Source organism: Falco biarmicus, chromosome 6 (assembly GCF_023638135.1).
Source record: "Falco biarmicus isolate bFalBia1 chromosome 6, bFalBia1.pri, whole genome shotgun sequence".
NCBI classification, from domain to species: Eukaryota; Metazoa; Chordata; class Aves; order Falconiformes; family Falconidae; genus Falco; species Falco biarmicus.
The window spans coordinates 70,087,962-70,107,711 of record NC_079293.1 but is presented as its reverse complement, the minus strand read 5'-3'; the positions used below and the strand labels follow the sequence as shown (position 1 = coordinate 70,107,711).

The window sequence follows — 19,750 nt, the reverse complement described above, 5'->3', positions numbered from 1 at the left end:
ACTTCACTGCTTGGTTCCCATCTCCTCCACCTCCCAGGAGACAGGGGTTGTAGTCAGTTCATAAACCTTTGTTTCTGCTGTTCCTTCCTCACCCCGGCTCCAATGTGGGGTCTCCCCCATAGGACAGTCCTTCACAAACTGTTCCAATATCGGTCCCTTCCAGGATACACCTGCCTCTGTATGGGCTCAACTTCATGGTCCACAGTTCCTGCCAGGAGCCTGTTTTTGCATGGGCTCTCCACAGTCCGCAATTTCCTTTAGGGCACCATCCACCTGCTGCAGCGCAGGGTCTTCCCAGGGCTGCAGAGTGGATATCGGCTCCACCATGGCCTCTTCTATGGGCTGCAGGGGAATCTCTGCTCCCAGTGCCTAGAGCACCTCCTCCCTCCCTCCACTCTGAGCTTGGTGTCCGCGGGGCTGCTCTTCACACTATTTTCTTCAACACTCTCTCTCAGCTGCTACACAGTGGTTCTGCTCTTTCTTAAATAGGCTTTTATAGAGGTGCCACCAGCCTGGCTGAGGGGCTCTGTGCCCTGTGGCAGGTCTGCTGGAGCTGGCTGCAACCAGCCCTGTCTGGCACCCGCAGCCCCCCTGCTGCCAGCGCCTGGGCACAAGACACCCCAAACATGGGCACAATGTGCTTCTAAGGTGACAAAAAGACACTCTGCTCAGTTACTGCTGGGTTTTTTCCTTAATTGGGATCTTGGAAATCATTCAGATTTTAAAACTGCTCAACAGGTGCAGCACTTGGCAAATGAAAGTGATATCACTACTCATAGCTAAAGCTTTGAAGGATGGTTTCTTAGCTAAATGTTAAGATAGTTTTTACATAAACTGTGAGCAACATCAAGAATCAACTCTGAAAGCCACATGACATTAGCTTACACAGGCTAACGAGCAGAGAACAAATATGACAGCTAGCTGCCTGTTTTCTGACTGGCAATGCAAGTCAGGTTTAGGTTTAGCAGGACTTTCTCCACACACACACACACTTTTTTCTTTCTTTCTTTCTTTTTTTTTTTTTTTTTTTTTTTTTTTTAAACTGAGCTGCATGGATAAAAAGCCTAATCTTTCACTTCAAGTCTCTGTGTATTTCATTGATGCAGGACACTAAAGCAAACAAATCTAAGCTTTGAGTTTGATTCATTTGAACATCCTGGAATTTTTCAGGGTTGTAAAATAACAAAAGTTTATGAAGAACGCAGTTCTTAACAAACAAACAGATGAATGCTACTTCAGGTTTCCCACTTCCCATTCAGGAGAAACATTTAGAAGCATTTTAGGTTGAAAACAGACCAAGGTCAAACGCAACATTTGCTTCCAGTACCCCTTTCTTTAATCAGACAAGGAATTAATTTTTATCAAATCCGTGACAGAAAAAATGATATTTGGAGGCCTGCAGAAACCTAAAAGTTTTAGAAACGTCTGATTCTGTGAAGGCTGGAAGGCCCATGTTAACAGGCACAGCCTTGCAGTTCATTAAAAGTATACATTTTTGTGGTATACATTTCTGTGGGCCTTGAAATATTTCAGTACTATGTAAACACTACACAAAATCCCATATTAAATTTTAAATGAACAACCTTGCTTTCTGTATAATCAGTTTCTTGATCGAGAAGAACAGTAACAAAAATTGGAATACTTTGCACTATTAAAAAACATATAAATCCATATTCCAAGAAAGTTACAAAAAAAAGTATTCAATGGTTCAGAAGTGCTATCAGAACTATGCCCACAATAATAGTTTGATTCATTTTCCCCTAATATTTATTTAAAAGGCAATAAATTTCCTTCTCCTGTTCTCTGAATCCCTTTAACTCCAAGAATATGAGAAGGAAGGAACAGAGATATATAAAGGTTTATAGGTTGGGGAAATTAGGCCGCTTTCAAAATTTGACCAGATTTGTTTTCAACTACTTCATAATTTTAGCAACATAGAAAGCACTGATAATCTGGTCTTAAGACCAAGACATATCTGTAGTGAGCAAGCCTCGTGACAGTCTGGCAGTCTTCAAGGCAAAGCAAGAGACACAGGACCCATAAAAGAAGTTTTGCTTATTATCTGCAGGTCTGAGACACAAAATAAAGCAAAAACATGACAGAAAATTTATCTCAACTTTAAAATGTCAGTCTCACTTGTATGCACTTATCTGAAGTAGGATGCTAGCTGTTGACAAGGACTGTAGTGTAACACATCTTGTACAAAACTGCTGAGGTACTAGTTTAAGGGTGAGCAATATTCACAGTAACAGAAGATGCAACAGAATAGTAAAATAACTTTCCTTAAAAAGAAAATAAAATACCTTTAACAGGATCATTTTTTTTACATTATTTTTAAAGTTTACACAGATGGAAGAAATTGTAATAAATTTTCACTGTGCTATGCCAAGGATCTTAATTTTGTTTCATGCATGTACAAAAGATTAAAAAGAAATTATCTCCTACATGTGTTTTGATGGCCACTAACTTTAAAAGCTACCGTTAAAGCCAGAAGGCATTTCTGCAACTCCCCAGAGGCTACCCCTGTTTTGTACAAGTTAAGGCATCACACTAGTCATTAGCTTACAATACACCATGCTCAGTGCGGGGCAGTGCCTTCAGACTTGGCGACTACATTATAAATCTATACTGCTGTAATCCCAGTTGTATTCTCCAAACTTTGAAAACATAATTATTACTACTATTCGTTGCAAACACAAGATCAAAGGTAACCATTTCGAAAGCCCACAGGTTGATTTTGAAGTTGTGTTATATAATTTTCTAGACAGTATAAAGCAAATATCTATGAGTATATCTATATATATATGCACACTCAAAAAAGCCATAAAGACAACGACTCAAATAATCCATTGCCTTCTAACAAAACACTTCATGTTGTCCCAAATGCTACCCAGCAACATACATAATTTAATACTTCTAAAAATATTTTCCATTTAAACATTGACATACCAAAACCGACTTACCTAACAATAAGATTATGGCTAGAGTATGCTTAATATCATTGTGTTTTAAGTAATGTCCAAGTATCAGAGATAATATTATGTCAGTATACAAACATGCTTAGATAATAGGTCAGAATACAAACACGCTTAAAATAGAGCCAATAGGAAAAATACCAACTGCAGGGAAATAAACCTCCTTAGATTGTTTTTTAATGAGGGAAAGAAAGTGAAAAGTTAATGTATCTCTATTTAGGCTATGAAAAAAGGCTTAATAACAGAAGATACATTCTTTACAAGAACGGGTATAATAGCTAATGTTATTTATCTTTGTAACAAGTTTATTTTGTTCTGTTCCCACGTTCAGTAAAGCACGCACTTACATCCAGATTATTTGGTAATGGACCCTGTATCTATTCTGTCTGAAACTTTACAGCAATATGTTAAATATTTACACTTACTCCTTTTAACAAAAACATAAAGGGAAATTGTGTCTTACAGTTTTAACACTTACCCTACATCTTACACTTAGAGAAGTAGTAGCTGTGGCTTTCACTGTACAAGCTGGGGAGCAGGTTAGAAGACTGACTGAAGAGTCAATAAAACATTATTTTGATTTTTCTTTTAAAGATAATTTCATTATTGGTAACATGAGAAATAACTTTTTTTGAAAAGCTTGGCTTCTGAAGTATGTGTTGGAACCATAGTACTGTTAATGATTATTCAAAGTATAGTATGGAATAAGATGGAAGTAAAATAATCTCATGTATAATACCATAAAAGTGTAGAGCAGAAGGAGACAGGAATGCCTTCTGGAGGAGTATAAATGACAGTATGGAAAGCATAGAGAAAGTTATTGCTGAAAAATTATGCTTACAAACCTTCTTAATGGGGCATATCTTTCAAAAACATTTAAAGATTTTATTCCATCCTAAAAGAATGAAAATTTAAATTACTAATTACTTTTTTTTTAGCTTGTTAAGTGTGGATTCCTAAGAAGTGAGAGAATCAGCAGTTTCTCAGATAAAGCAGTTCTTCATCAGCACATGGCAAACAGATACATGTAATGACTTACAAAATACACATATTTAAATACACACAGAGAAAGTATGAAGGATGAAGGATGGAAAGGAAGGAGAAAATTATCAGGATTGTCCCTGAAGTGCTACTTCTAATTAATACCTGACAATTATCTCATTTTTAAATCCTTCATTGTGACTGATTTGATTCACCCGAGGATGAAAATGAAGATGCTGAAAATGGAGCTGCTCAGAAAAGCAGAAGACAACTGTGACGGAAGACTTACATAAGGCCTTCAGTTTCCTAGAAGAATCAGCTGAGATCTTTTGAAACAGCGATCCAACCGGAAATACCTGCCATCTACTTCAGTTGATGCCTTTTATCCCCCATACTATATATACTATCCCTGTGTATTTAAACTGTGTGCATGCATTTACCTGCTGTAATATTAATTCTTACAGGAAAAACTGCTTTACTGTTAAACACAGGCACTTCATCTATTACACTAATGAAGGCTAGAAAGCAGGGTAGTGATTAGCAAAGTAACTCTGAAACTATAAGTAAAGCAGCAACACATATCAGAGTATTCCTATCTGAGAAATGTATACATTAGAGAGGCTGACAACTAAAATAAATATTTGAAGCAAGAATCTATTTAATATAGGGTAAAAAGCAATGAAAGAAACCTGCTTGCATGAGGTGGCTTAAGTGCACAGTTCATGAAAGCAAGCTCCTGAGTTTTCACAGGAAACAATATACACAAAGAGCAGTAAGCAAGATCCTGCACAAGCAAGTGCCCTTTTCTCAGTTTATAATAAGGTTACATATTTTCTGTACACTTTTATAAGCAGGGATAAAACAAAACCCAATGCTCGTCACCAGAGTCTGCAAGAACAGCAGCAGCAATTACAATGGTAACTCTTGGATTGGTGTTCTCTCTCTTCTGCACCTCCTACAATTCTGACTAATCATAATGAAAGACTGACTGTCTACAAAAAGCAAAAGAAAACAAACAGAGTATTTCACAGTCCCAGGATTTTTGGACTTTACGTATTTGTCTTTTTAACCTTTCAAATGTTTTCAAGAGCAAAGAAGCAAAAGTATTACTGATGCTAAAGCAAATGTGAAATTAATCAATGTTATAGTCCCTTTGAAAATCTAGAAGGTAAATTTTGGGTCATAACTAACATAATGTTTTCCTAATTTTCCCTCTTCTGAGGACAATTTTTTCTTCCACCTGCTTTCCCCCAAAACGTTTAGGAACTACAAATACACTACAATTCAGATTAGTATTTCTATCCTATGAAGTACATGCAAAACTGTAGAAATGCTTTGAAGGTAAATTTCAGATAAAAAGAAATATTTAATTTCAAAGCAATGAGCTAAATCCATGGCAGAAAAAACCCCCTGATTTTTACCTAGGTCCTTCCCTTGCCATTTCTTCTTGAATTTTATACAGAAATCTACTTTACCTTCTTCCCCAAAAGAAAATAAATTATGCTACTAGTAGTATTTTGGACTGAAACAGGAGTGCATGATAAAGCAGACAGTCTTTCTACACTTGAAGTTACCATGTTGCTCTAAAGTAATACATTGTATATATTAATTTCCCATTACCAGAGTAATAAAATTTCAACTTTGTAAACTATTTTCCATACACATTTCTTAATAATGCCTGAAATGTTGGTTTTTGTGGTCCCCCCCTTCCACCTTACATCTTTACTGGATGCAAGCAGAGTTTTAGTAATGAGGAGAGGTTTTATAGCTGAAAAGTTCTTTAGTTTTTAAACCCAATTTTTATGCAGATGGTGTTGCAAAGTAATTCTGATAAATTACCAGTGGTATTGCTGTTACTGATTGTGTCGTTATTTATTGGTTACCACAGCATTGTGGCTGTATGTGTCAATACATACGCACGTACATCTTCTAATAAATAAGATTACTATCCAGGACTTAATACTAGATTACTGCAGTGGTCTTCTTTATTATTAATTACATATAGACATCTTTTCTTGTCATGTGAAGAGTTTTCTCTAGTTTTACAAAAATGTAAAATACATCAAAGCTAAGACTGGCAAAATATAACTCATCTGAATCAATAATTACTACAGGTTACATTTATAAATGTTCATATCAATAATACAACCAAGTCTTACTCTGTCTCTTCATCCAGGCAGGAGGAAGAAGAGTAATTACAAGGAACTTGATGAAAGAATATTTATAAACGTATCTTAATATTTTGGAAAAATGATATTTCACTGACATAAACAGCATTTGTGTGAAATACACATGACAAGAAGCATCCACTAAAAAAGAAAAATCTCCATCTGTGCAACATTATTTGGAAGCTAAAAAAGCAAATAATATTCATTTCTATGAATGTTCAGATGTTTAACCTAGCAATGTCTTATACTTTTCCTAATTTGTGCTTAAGAAGGAAAGATAAGATCAGCTATTAACAGGAACCTGCAGCTTTATTATCTTTTTTTTTTTTAATTAACAAGGTAAGTATTATTTTAACATATTTGCAACAATGTTGTTACAGCATTTCAAATTTATTTAAGATTTACCATTTGCAGACTAGACCTTCAAATTTCAAAGATTGCTATTATCAAAGAATGTCTAATCTGAAATTATGAACGTTAGGCTCTTGCAAACACATACATACAACACTTGGTTTATAATTCTGGAAGGTAAGGGGCACAACCCACTAAGGTTCACAAGCTGGAAATCATGCAAGATTTTATACAAAGAGTGGGGCACCATTCTAGTAAGTCTGAATGGGAGAAACCAAAATGTTTAATGAGCTAGTTGCTTCAGATATTTCAGATGCATTAGTGTTTTAATCACTTTGAACTGAAAGTCACATTTTGGAACAGAACCGAAGTAATTACAGACTCGGTAATAACATTTCAGCTGCTTTACCAATACCTTTAACAAGGAGTTTGAAGAAAAGACCAGCATACCTATAAAGAGGTATGAATACATACAGAGAACATTTTAAAATATTAAGCATACCTGTGTTCGCAGAATTTCACCTTTTGACAGTTGCATATCACCGGTCAATTCTTTCACAGTAATGCCTAGTGGTTCCAGACGCTTGCTGAAGTAATTTGTCATTTCAGCTGCCAAAGCCTTCATAGGAGCAACATACACAATCTGCACCAAAAGGACACTTGCTTGATAAATGAGCAAACCCCACAATGTCGTTTGTTTCATGGCAACCATTACAAATCACAATTTATTCTGAAATATGATGCCAGGCGCTTACAGTGAAAAATCTTAATAGTGATATATGAAAAGTAGTTATCTTTGTTGGATAAGTGTGCAGCTGTTTAAAGGACAATAGATTTTGTTTATACAGCCTCATCACTTTGAAAATTGGTTCTGCATCAAAGCTAAATGCGTTTTCATAGCTTTTTACTTGCATAATAAGACTTTTAGAACACAAATAAGAATGGCTTTAACAATAATGAAGTAAATCAAAAATAGCCTTATCTTTGACTTGGAAAACCGTAATACCCTTGAAAACTTCCTGACTTCATATTCCGTATATAACATACAACGGGTTTTACCTTGTAAGTTGAAAAGCTGTTACTTCGTTCATTAAACTCCTACCTTAAACTCATCCTTTTTGATAACACCATGCTGGACATGCTGGCGAATTTCATGAAGGACTGTCAGCATGGCAATGTTAGTCTTCCCAGCTCCAGTGGGGGCACAGATTAGCATGTTTTCGTTTGTGTTGTAGGCGGTCTCGAAAACTATAGATTGGATTCGGTTTAGTCTTTTCACGCCTTTAAAAGCAAGTTGTCCAATCTGTTAAAACAAACAGCATGCATATTTTTGATTTTTCATATATACATGCATGTGTGTGTATATCTACATATATTAATCGTAAGAAAAAGACCATGTGGTAACAAAACTTAGGATACCTGTTGAAATGTATTTATTATTCCAAGGTTTTTATTCTGAGGCTACCACTCGCACCCAACCCTGAAATACTGAATCCATAAGGAAAAGAAATACAGCAGGAAAATACGTATTAAAATCAATCAAAATCTCTAGACACATGCTATTTCAGTATTTAATTTGTTTTTCATCAAGACTGCGACCAAAACTACTATACAGTAATGACCTGTTAATAATTATACATCAGTCAAATAGCAATAGTCAAGATTACAAGAATAATCATCTTTAAACCTAAGATGATAAACTGTGACTAATAGAATAGGCAGCAATACACAAGAACCTGCCAAAGAAAAAGATTATTTTAAAAATTACTTATGATTAATTTTGTAAACAGACAAATTCAGTAACAACCTTCTCTCTGCTTCTGAAGAAATCTCCATCTTGCAATTGCTAATGTTCAGACCTTTCTCCAACAATATTTGCAACAAACTGCAACCTCCAAAAGGAACATAAAACTTGCCTGTACAGTCCCAAATAAACTTTGAAAATGTTTTCAAAAATTAAATTAAATTATATAGTTAAACCAGGCAATTACACTTCTTATAGTTTAATGCATGTTTAAATCTTACAAAGAACAAATCATCAATTATAGAAATACTTTGTCTCTCTTTTTCAGACAACTGATTTTTCCACAACTAATTGGTGTAGACAATTACAATTTCTGCATGTGAAGATTCTAAAACTTTAGCAACTAAAGAACAGATCCTTAAGATATAAAATTAATTTTCTAATAAACTTGCTTTTTCTTAGTTACTTTTCAGACACTTAAAAAGGACTGCAGAACACAGAATTATTTCCTTTCTACAGATTTAATTACCTGCACTACTTCTACTAATAATCATGAAAAGTATCTGATTTTTTTTTTGTGATTATCTTTTTTATTTTAATTGTAGAAAGCCACAGATGTACAAATTCACTGTAAAGAACAGTCCTGAAAACACCCTCTGAAGATTTCCCTTTCCATTATTCTGGAAGCTTTAGTTAATTTATAATTATATAATACAATATATATTATTATTTAATATATATAATATATAATAAAATAATAATTATTATATTATAATAATAATAAAATATTATATATTACTTTTGCTATGGTAACAGTGTCTCCAATACTAATAATATTCTTTCCAATGCTTTCCAATACTAAGCAAATTATTTGAGCAGCACCCCAATTTAGTACTACCTCGAGCAACACAAGCTTAGGAATGAGGGCTTCATCAGCTATTCAAATCAACTATTCTATTTAACTTTGTGACAAACTGCACTAGGTCTATCATTTTGCTGCAGCTTCTTATAGTAGCCTCATGTGAGAGGCTGAGATACAAATTACAAATTTAGGATAATACATAATACTCTTTCACTCTACTCTTAAATGTAGAGGAATAAAATAACTGGCCAACTGTAGTTGGATTCTAGAGAACTTTAAATATAAAAAAACCCCAATCACCGATGTAAAAGTCAATGAAACTGCTATGCAATCAATTACACTAATTCTTTTTGAAAAATATGCTTTTTCAATTTAGGATTACCATTGTCTTCACAAAGCTTTCAGGTTGAAAACTTCTCGCGCAACATTAAAAAAACCAAATTCCACCTAAATCATGAATTGCATTTGTATTTATAGGATTGACGCATCTCAAATATATTCAAATTTCTATTCTAAACTGTTAAATGTCTTCAGTTGAAAAAAAAAAGTAATTAATGCAAGTACTTCCAGTACTTTTCATCAAGTTTCTTCAATTAAGTGGCTGAATTTCAGGATTACATCAGTTCTTGCTATCAATGTTCTTTCACAGTTTATTCTGCTTGCAAGATTACAGGGTGAAAGCTTATTTGTTTTGCACCAAGTTTTGTATACATAACGTTTATGCCATGCATCATCTTCAAAATTCATTTCATCTCCATGAATGAGACTATTATAAAGTGTTAATGGGTTTCCTGGAGACCTGCTGATTATATTAGTGCTATCAGGGTTCAATCAGCTATTTTTATGGCCTGCTTAGTCATTTTAGGTTTCTAATTTGCCTGTTACTTCATTTTGAGATTTCTTGTCAGGTCTTTGAAAATGGTTATGTTTTTCCTTTTCCCTTTTCCCTCCCAATTCCATCTAATTGGTTTTAGAAGCTATTGTAAACACCATGAAGTTCATAATGATAAACACTGTTTACATTGTTAATAATAAAGGATCTATGGACAAAAAACTAACAAACACAACTGGTGATTACAGAACTGAACTAACAAAACACTATACTGCACGGTATGTATATTATTTAAAGAAACAGTTTTTAAACAGAACCAGAAACATAGCTGTCTAAATGAAGTCTGGTCTAAGTATCTTTAGGAAAGAATGACAGGAATTTTTCACATTCACATAGTTGAACTGCATGGCTTTATATAAAATGGTCTCCTTACAGCTGTGACGTACCCTTAAATAAAGTACGTCTTTAAGTGTTTTCTTAAGAGTACTGCCTGTAGGAATGTATTGTTCCAGCTTCTCTTAATCTTGAAGTTGGCAGTGTAAGACTTTTTCCTCTACATTTGGAAGAAATTACATATACTATAGCCCTGGGACATGCAATTGTTAGCAAAAATAAACAAATATTTAGGTAAAGAAAAATATTTTCCTCTCTTTTCCTATTGGAAAGTAGCAACATCATGGATTGAGACTGACTTAGTAAGCAGCAATAAACAAACAGAATTTCCAGAAGCATCAAAGAAAACTGTGTAACAAGTTAGAAAAATAAACATCAGCTTGTTTTTCTACAAAGATGCTACACCTGCTTGAAACAGGAACATTAAGAGAGAAATAAAGATTAATAAAAAAATAAACCCCATAAAAGTCTGGTTAAAAACTAGAAGAGTTTGTGGGTTTTTTTAAATAATGGTATTCTGACCAGAATCTAGACTTTCATTCAACACACTGAATGAAAACTTTCAAGCAACTCAAAAGAAAAATGCGGGCAGTGACATATCAATATACAACATTCACAATCACAACACACAGTCAACGCATAATATTCTTTGAAGGGTGACTCTGTAGGAACATATTAAGGATTAAGAAAACTACAAGAGAAAGGAATTCTAGAGGAAAACAGTATCTTAAGACTTACTCAAATCAACTCCCCATTTGGTTGAAAAAGTATTACAGGTTAACTCTTTCTCAAAACTTCACAGTATTCCAAACAGTACCTGTAAGCACCTAATCCAAAAACAGTAGTTCTGCCCTTAAAAATTAGTAAAAAAACCCCAATGGACAGAAATGCAACAGTATGCACAGAAGTCCACAGTTTGACAAACTTACTAGAAGATCTGCTTTTTTAATTTGTCATTTGCACAAGCTACCTAGCTTGAAAGCTGAAAACAATTTTTCGTTTCCCCTCTGGCATATTAACGTCAGTCAAGATTTCTACAGACCAATTCTTTTTCAGATAAACCAGTGAAATCCACTCTTACTTAACAGACTGGTAGCCACTGGATGGCAGAATCTGGTTTTTTTGCTGAAGGTGAATGAGCTGTAACATTTTTCAGCTTTCTATTCCACAGCTGATTTATTTAGAATTCTACACAAACCAAAGAAATTTAAGCAGAATACAATCTGAGTGCTACTCACAACAAACAGAATTTCATGCCTAAAATGGTGCCTTTTTTACGTAAGCATGAATCAATATGAAAGACGACTGAAAAGCAACTCTTTCCACAAACCAATGATACTCACAGCAGCTCTGATATGAACCTTTATTTTTACCTCAGTAAGCTTTCCAATTCTCTCCCAAAGAATTTACTACTACAACTAATGCATTTATGAGTAAACAAGATTACACTTAATGAAGACATTTGAAATAAGTCATTTCATTAAAAAGATATTTGTGTGTTGGTGCTCTAAGATGCAATTTAAAAATAGGACAAAACAGTAAAAGTCATTAAAGTAATATCCATTAATAAGGTCATACAATTCACTCTGCAGGCAAGCTACAGCTCAGAAACACAATTGCTTTAATAACACAGTAGTAACAGTGTCTGTTCTAAATAGCACAGGCCATCAGCACTTTAGACAGAGTTTAGTCACACAATTCATTAGCCAGATCTTACAGTTCTACAGAATTTAATGGTGTGGTTGGTGGGTTGACCTTGGCTGGATGCCAGGTGTCCACCAAGCTGTTCTATCACTCCTCTCCTCGGCAGAACAGGGTGGGGGGTGCAAGGGAGTGTAAGATGGAAAAATAACAACTTGTGGGTCAAGATAAAAGCAGTTTAATGAAACAATAGCAAAAGTCATGTGTGCAAAAGCAAAGGAAAACCAAAAGATGTTACTCTGTACTTCCCATCAGCAGGCGATGTTTGGCCACTTCCCAGGAAGCAGGGCTACAGTAACGCGTAGCAGTTGCTCCAGAAGACAATCATCATAAATAACAAATGCCCCCCTTCTTCCTCCTTCTTTCTCTTAGCTTTTCTATCTGAGCAGACATCATAAGGTATGGAATATCCCATTGATCACTTTGGGTCAGCTGTCCTAGCTATGTCCCCTCCCAACATCTTGCCCATCCCCAACTTACTGGTCAGAGGGGGCAGGGAAGGTTGGAGACACAGCCCTGATGCTGTGCCAGCGCTGCTCAGCAGCAGCCAAAGCACCGGTGTGTTACCACCGCCTTTCCAGCTACCAGTACAAGCGCAGCACCATGAGGGCTGCTGTGGGGCTCAGCCAGGCCCACTACAATTAAATGCCATACAGAAGACACTAAATTTTTTCCCAAGACATACCTGTGAAATCTGCTGTGTTCTATCTACGGTCTATAGCACATTCCCTCATCAAGAACGAAAGGGTGCTAACTACAAGTTCCATTAAAAGCTGAGATGATCTTTCATTCTCTGTACCACTTTATGCATTAATACTAGTTGACAGAAACAGCTTGTCAGATGCAGTTAACCTCTATCACAGATTTTCACTTGGTGGCCTAATATGTTCTTAAGTCAACTTCAAGGCACAATGCCAGCATTTTAGTAGCAGCTTCTAAATTCAGTATTGGCATGCACAGACATAGCATAGTATGTCTTATTTAATTTATCCAGACCAACACCAGAAAAAAAATATAGCTACATTTAGTCCTTAGCAATTTATCCAGAAAACATGTTTGGGTGTTACCTCCCTTAAATGATCATATTTTATTGATTTATTGACAGAACATTCTCTATATATTCCTCATTCCAAGAGATTTTTATCTTGTCCACATTCATTTTTTCCAGTTTTCAGGTAATACTAGACAAATTTTCTGATGGCCTGAAATAAAGAAATGTTAGTCATCTGTACTATTTTCCACAGCATAAAATCACCTGAAATAAATAGTCTATAACGATGACTTCTTCTGTTGTACTCTAACAAAATAATAAAATTACTACCCTTATCATAATCTACTGCACTCAAACCAAGTTTAATCTTTTAGCATTTTCCCTACTCATTGGCTTAATTTTAATGTAGATATATTTTAATCAAAGTACCTTATATATTTCAGGTGCAACAAACCCCATTCTGTATTCAGTTGGTCAATTGCACTTTCAGTTAAAAAGATAATTTACCTAACTGGTAATAGCATGACTAATCCATGCTGTTTTACAGAACATCCATGACAACCAGGAAACGAAGGTCAGATGTCCCTTGTCCTGGCATATAAATAATCACTAGGTTATTTTTCCCCTTTGCTGCACTTTGGAACATTGGTTAAAACATCTATCCATGCACACACTCTCATATATATATATTTGTATATATCTCTGTGTGTGCGTATATATATGTATATATAAATACCTACACATTATCCCTCCAAATTATGAACATTTAGTAGTCCCCCCTGCTTTCTAATAATGTATGTATACACTTAAAGCACTTTTGTGCCAGTGTAAATGGCATTTTGTTATTGAAGGTACACTAAGTAATAAACATAGGTATACCTGGGGACCTGCACGTGCTCCCTTCTCCTAATGATACTTTTCATATTCTGCTACTTTAATGGAGGTGGTAGCTCATGACATTTAGGAACAATAATAAATAAAAATATAACTATATAAATACCATAAAGGTAAAATTATTTTTGTATTTTCTTGGAAGTGCTATTTGAGAATACAATTTCCTATCTGCTCCAGAGACTTACAGTGTATATATGCGTTTTAAAAGACAACACTTAAGTAAAGGCTCATAACATGTAAAAGAAAAACTGCATGATGATTGGATCTGCTCCATTTAGCACCAAATCATATCAGTGAGATTTGATTGGACTTAGGGGGACAATTTTTGTAGGAACAAGTTGCATACACAAAGATATGAAGATTATACAAGTGTACCAAATAGATTTTAGGATTGGCTTTGGGCCATAATCTGCATAATAATTTCTTCATGTCAGTACAAATGCCCACATCCAAAGTGTAGTTAGTACCTGGAGTTATGTGCTATAAAGGAAGCTTGGAGTAAACCCATTTAGACAGAAGCAAGTAACAAAAGGCATGAGAGAACCCGCAGCTGGTTTCAAAGCTGTTGGTGCTGCAAGTGTCTAAACTATAACTAAAAGCAATTATTGCATGGTATGGCTATCCATGTCACTTTTAGTGGTAATCACAGATCACAGAATAATTTAGGTTGAAGACCATCTAGTCCAACCCTGCTGCTCAAAGCAGGATCACCTACACCAGGTGGCCCAGGACTGTGCAGTTAGTTAAATATTTCCAAGGATGGAGACTCCACAGCCTCTCTGGGCAAGGTGTACCAGTGTTTGACCACCTCACAGTAAAAAAAAATAAAAAATTACTTTCCTGTGTTCAGATGATACTTCACGTGTTTTAATTTGTATCAGTTGCCTCTGGTGCTGTCACCGGGCACCACTGAGGAGTTTGGCTTCCTCTGTTAATCATTCTCACATCAGGTATTTATATACACTTGTAAGATTCTCCCTGAGCCTCCTGCCTGTTCTCCAGCTCCCTCAGGCTCTCCTCACATGAAAACCACTCCAGAGTCCCTTAATTAGATTAAGAAGCATGAAGAAATCAGTAGAAATGACAGATAATGAACCGTAGGGGTACTATAGAACACAGAATCACAGCCCATGAGACTTTCATGAATATGTTTTTAATTTGAATTAATCATCTTTTGGAAAACTATGGAATCTTAATTTTTGACATTATTCCCACATTCACCTGTTAATGCAGTAGGTATTTCAGTAGCAGTAGCCACAAGAAACCAAGGAAACTGTCATACTTTCAAATTATGTTAGTGTCATTGAACTCAAAACAAACTGCAAAATTTTCCTAGATCCCAACAGAGTTCACAAGTTAAAAAAAGTATCCCGAGGAGGGCAGAAAACCCGAACACATGTGTTCATTATGTATGAAAGGATTACCTCTGCTGAAAGCTATCACAGCACACCAACTATGAAAATTATTAGTTTCCCTTTATTTGGAATGCTGCTTTTAAATCCTGATTAAACATTTCCTCTCTGACTTTCAGACTTCATGTTTGCCAAGATACCGAAACTGTTATTTTTCTGATGTTATTCAGTTCTCAGAAATGTGAAAATTCTGGACAGCTTGTAACAGCGAGTGCTCTTCAGCAACAAATGTTCATTAGAGAACCAGTCTCTATTCAAAGAAAGTCCAGAACAGCTCCATTGAAAAGCAAGATCTAGTAGTGTATTAGTCTCCTACTAACTATGGTAACATAGGCACTCCTTGAAAAGAATAGCCAACAAAAATGCCAACAAAAATAAAGAAAAAAAAAAAAAAAAAGGTCAGGTTTTTTTTTGTTTGGTTTGGTTTTAAATCATTAGTCCTACCATCTGCTCTTTTGAAGAAAGAAGAGACCTATTCAAAAGCAAGAGGTTTTAGGGGAAATATTTAACTTCACACATGACGGCTAAGAGCTAACATGCCTGAAATAATTTTAACAAAAATCCTTTTAGGTTTATATATAGACTGTGACCAACATTATCTAAACTATTCTCCTGAGAACTACACTATACAAACACCTGCAGCAGTCATACCTTTTCTATAGATTTCTGAATTATTCAAACATTTACTGTTGCATTAAAAATAAAACAAAATATTCTTTGGTTAAATTTATAGATTAAAACCAAAGACTTCAGCATGTAGAGACCCAAAATCAGTTTGATGGAAATGATGGGACAGCACCATACCTCCAAGGCTTTCACTCCTCTGAGTTAAAAACACTGAAAGAGCTTGGGGAATCTCCTCCCCTCGCTAGGAGAATTGTTGTGTTCCTCAGCCTAGTTATAACATGACAAAAGATTATAGACAGAATGATTATACCCTCTAGTGATTTTATTTGAGAAAATGGATAACGAAGTGTTTCAGAAAGATTTTTCCATAAAAGCAACTATTTCTGCAGCACAGCAAACATACATAAATTCTGGCATCCAAACAGACACACAGGGAAGACTCTGATTTCAGTGACACTATTGTAAACTCAAAAGTATCTAATGTCAAGAGAATTATTCCAGATTGTAGCAATGAAATCGTGATCAGAACACAACCTTCTCTTTGAGCTTTCTGATGCCATTTGTGAATTACACACAAAAATTACATTGAAGTATCGCAGCTAGTATGAAAATAGCAAAAGGGAAACTGGCAACAGTTGTAGCATTTCCTAATAACATCAGAAGTTAAAATTTTATGAGGTTAGAAGGATTTGAGTTTAATTTGCTCACTTTTCATCCATATTAATAGTATTAAATAAACAAGGTATCTTTACCTTAAAATTTAAAAGTGACTTAATGCTATACAAAGCTAAACACATGGAAGAGTGAAATACAAAAAAAACATTTAAAATGTTGTTACCCTTAACAGCAAGGTTCCTTCTGGACTTAGTACAGACGTACTGACACCTCCACTACCATTATCTCCCTGACTTTTCCAGATGCAGCAGTGAGGAACCTGATGTTTATAGGCCACAGTCTATTCTACAAGTTTTGTTGGGGTTTTTTTTGTGTGTTTTTTTTTTTGTTTTGTTTTTTGTTGGTTTTTTTTTTTCAACTCGGAGAACACTCTTATAATTTCATACACTTGTATGCAACTCAGACTCATAACTCTGCTGATGACATATTGCTCCCTTAATTTATTCCCCTGGAAAGACACAGTGCGTCTTTTTTAAAAAAAACACACTGTTTCAAAAGTAACAAATCAAAAGAGTTAATACAGAAAACACTTTTCTAGTTGTTAAAGAATATAGACACTGCAAAGGGAGAAATCCAGCAAATAAGAAGGAAAGATAACAAGGGCATCTGCAAACTCGAACAACTACTCCTCTTCAAAAATTTTAAAATTTCCATATCATCTTTAGGTTAATAGAAACTGCAAGTCTGGGATGAATAACCTTTCAGATATAAATTAAAAATTTTAGTCATGTAGGTCCTCTATACCAAACCCTTTTAAAAACATTTAGAAGCATTTGGTGATTTCTAACTGAATCCTTTTACCTCAGTTGCATTTCTATTACTGAAAGTCCTAGGACATTCCTATCCTAGATAAGAGATTCATATCTCAAAGAGAGTATAGAAACTTGTGCTAACTGAAGACAAACACTAAAATCAGACAAACTATAATTTGTCTAAAATATTTTCAGTAAGAGTTAATCTTTTAAATGTTACAGCGTATCAGAATTAGCATAGACTTCTTTCACCTTTCAAAATTCTCACTTTGAGACTACATTTCTTAAAAACAATAATTTTGGTCTTGAGTATAATATTAATTAGAATTTAAAATACTATCTTGTATTTCTCTGTAAATTGAAGACTGATGACTCCTAAGAATAAAAGCTTGCCTTCTGGTATGCTATCAAAGTAAAGCAGACTACTTCATTCTTCCTCCACAGTTGTACCATGAAATTCCATTGAGAAATGGCTATCCCCTTAACAGGATGCAGCAGAAGCACATTATTCACTCTCCAGTTTTAATTATCAAAAGGACTAAAACTACTTTGAGTTATTTTCACTAAAAATTTTACAGATCTCTGCATGTGCTTTATACCAGAAAGTCTCTATATTCAGTCAATGACATAAATGTTACTCTTGAAAGAATGAAAATGACCACTTTACAAGTTGCTTCCTCTATTTAAATATTTCACTTATGATGATAATTTAATGAGGTCAACAAACATAACAGCTGCAAAGTCACCAGGTAGGTATAATCTGATTTCAAATATTACACTGATTAAGCACAAGAGGAAAAAAATGCTGTGAACCAGAAAGCTGGATTTCTTTGAGCTACATGCAGCTGCACTGTGGCAGAACACGTCTACCTGAAATGCTTCTTAGATTTTTATTAGTCATTGGTTTTACTCTACAAAATTTAATACATAAATAAAAGCCACTCAATTTACAGTCAGTTGAATATCACAATTTGGAGCCTAAATATTTCCTTCCTTTGAAAGCAAATTCAAACCTGTCTTTAAGAGCAGGGTAACAGCACTTCATATTATACTTTCAAAGTATAGGTTTTTTCAGTATTCTTATTTTTAAATAAACCCCAATTAATAATTCAATACTATTTTTTGCACACAAAAGCATCAGTTTTAACTGTTCATATAGAAATGGATATTTAAACTGCTAATGCAGAAGCCGCTTCAGGATAACATTTTCATTACTTCAGCTTACCCTTAACACATGACAAACTATTTCTTCCGAATAACACTTAATGAAAACCAGAAAAACAGAGAGCTCTGAAGGATAATTATAGTTAAAACCAGTAATAATTTTCACACATCAAGTACAAATGAAAGAACGGCACACAGAAGAATATTTCTAGAGGAATAACTACTGCTGTCATAATCTTTCTACAACTCAATTTTCTTCTCTATTTCAGTTAATTTCACACTACTGCTAACCAAGAAGGCAGTACTGTTTTGCAATACAGATGCTACATGACTTCTTAAATTTTACAAGAGAAGACTACAAACACAATCAGTCTTTTTTTCTACAAGAACACAGCTATTTTGTTCTCCCAAATCTCAACTAAATCAGCAGCATTCACTAAGTTTTTCTTCCTAATCCACTGTTGGAAAGGAAAGGTAGGTGAGGGCTGATGAACTTGTGTGGTACAGTCACCAATGAGTGGGAAAAACAGAAGTTAAAAGTATCAAGACAAAAAGTGCAACAGTTTTAAAAAGTATTTGGGGAGTTTGGCTAATGACTTCTGATTATACAGCATATTTTTGTGTGCGCATCACTACTCACAATGAATCAAACACGCTGCAGTGAAAAAAGAAACATACCCTCGCAAACCCCCTGAGATCTATCTCTCAAATCAAGCCAAACAAAACTGGAAGCCTGCTCTTTGGTAGCATAATCTCTCCCATTCTGACTACATCTTTTAGTAAGACACTACGCACAGCATAACTGAGGCTTTTGGCTGCCATATCTGGGTTTGATTTTATTAAAACAAAAACATAAGATAGTTATGAAAATGAGAAGCTTTCAGAGGCTCCTACTGCTGAGAAGTGGAGCTCTTTTGCACAAAAAACCACTCCCACCTGCCCACCCCCCCTCCTTTTTCTTTTCTTTAGGCATTCAGAATTAGTTTAAGTAGTTGAATCTTTACACAGATTAAAATCCTGACAGGTAAAACCAGGTACTTGCTAGATTACTTGTAGCTACAGGCAGATGCATCTATTCCCACAGTGGCTCAGCAGGTGCTTTTCAGCAGCTGGTGCCCTTTACCAGTTTGCCTTTGTAAGTGTTCCCATCAGATTTTCAACCGTTTCAGAGGCAGCACTACACAAAATACACACGCTTGGCAGCTGTGTAGAAAATGAAACAGGCTTA

The 19,750-nt window shown here is 35.0% G+C and overlaps 1 protein-coding gene across 1 annotated transcript in view; it reads right to left on the bottom strand.

Annotated features, from left to right (window-relative positions):
- ASCC3 (activating signal cointegrator 1 complex subunit 3) overlaps positions 1-19,750 on the bottom strand; it is a 281,105-nt gene that overhangs the window by 195,755 nt on the left and 65,600 nt on the right. The window contains exons 9-10 of the mRNA XM_056342568.1: positions 7,578-7,778; positions 6,978-7,118 (exon numbers count right to left, since the gene is read on the bottom strand). Of these exons, the coding sequence (XP_056198543.1) occupies positions 6,978-7,118; positions 7,578-7,778 (342 nt within the window). The remainder of the gene's footprint in view (positions 1-6,977; positions 7,119-7,577; positions 7,779-19,750) is intronic.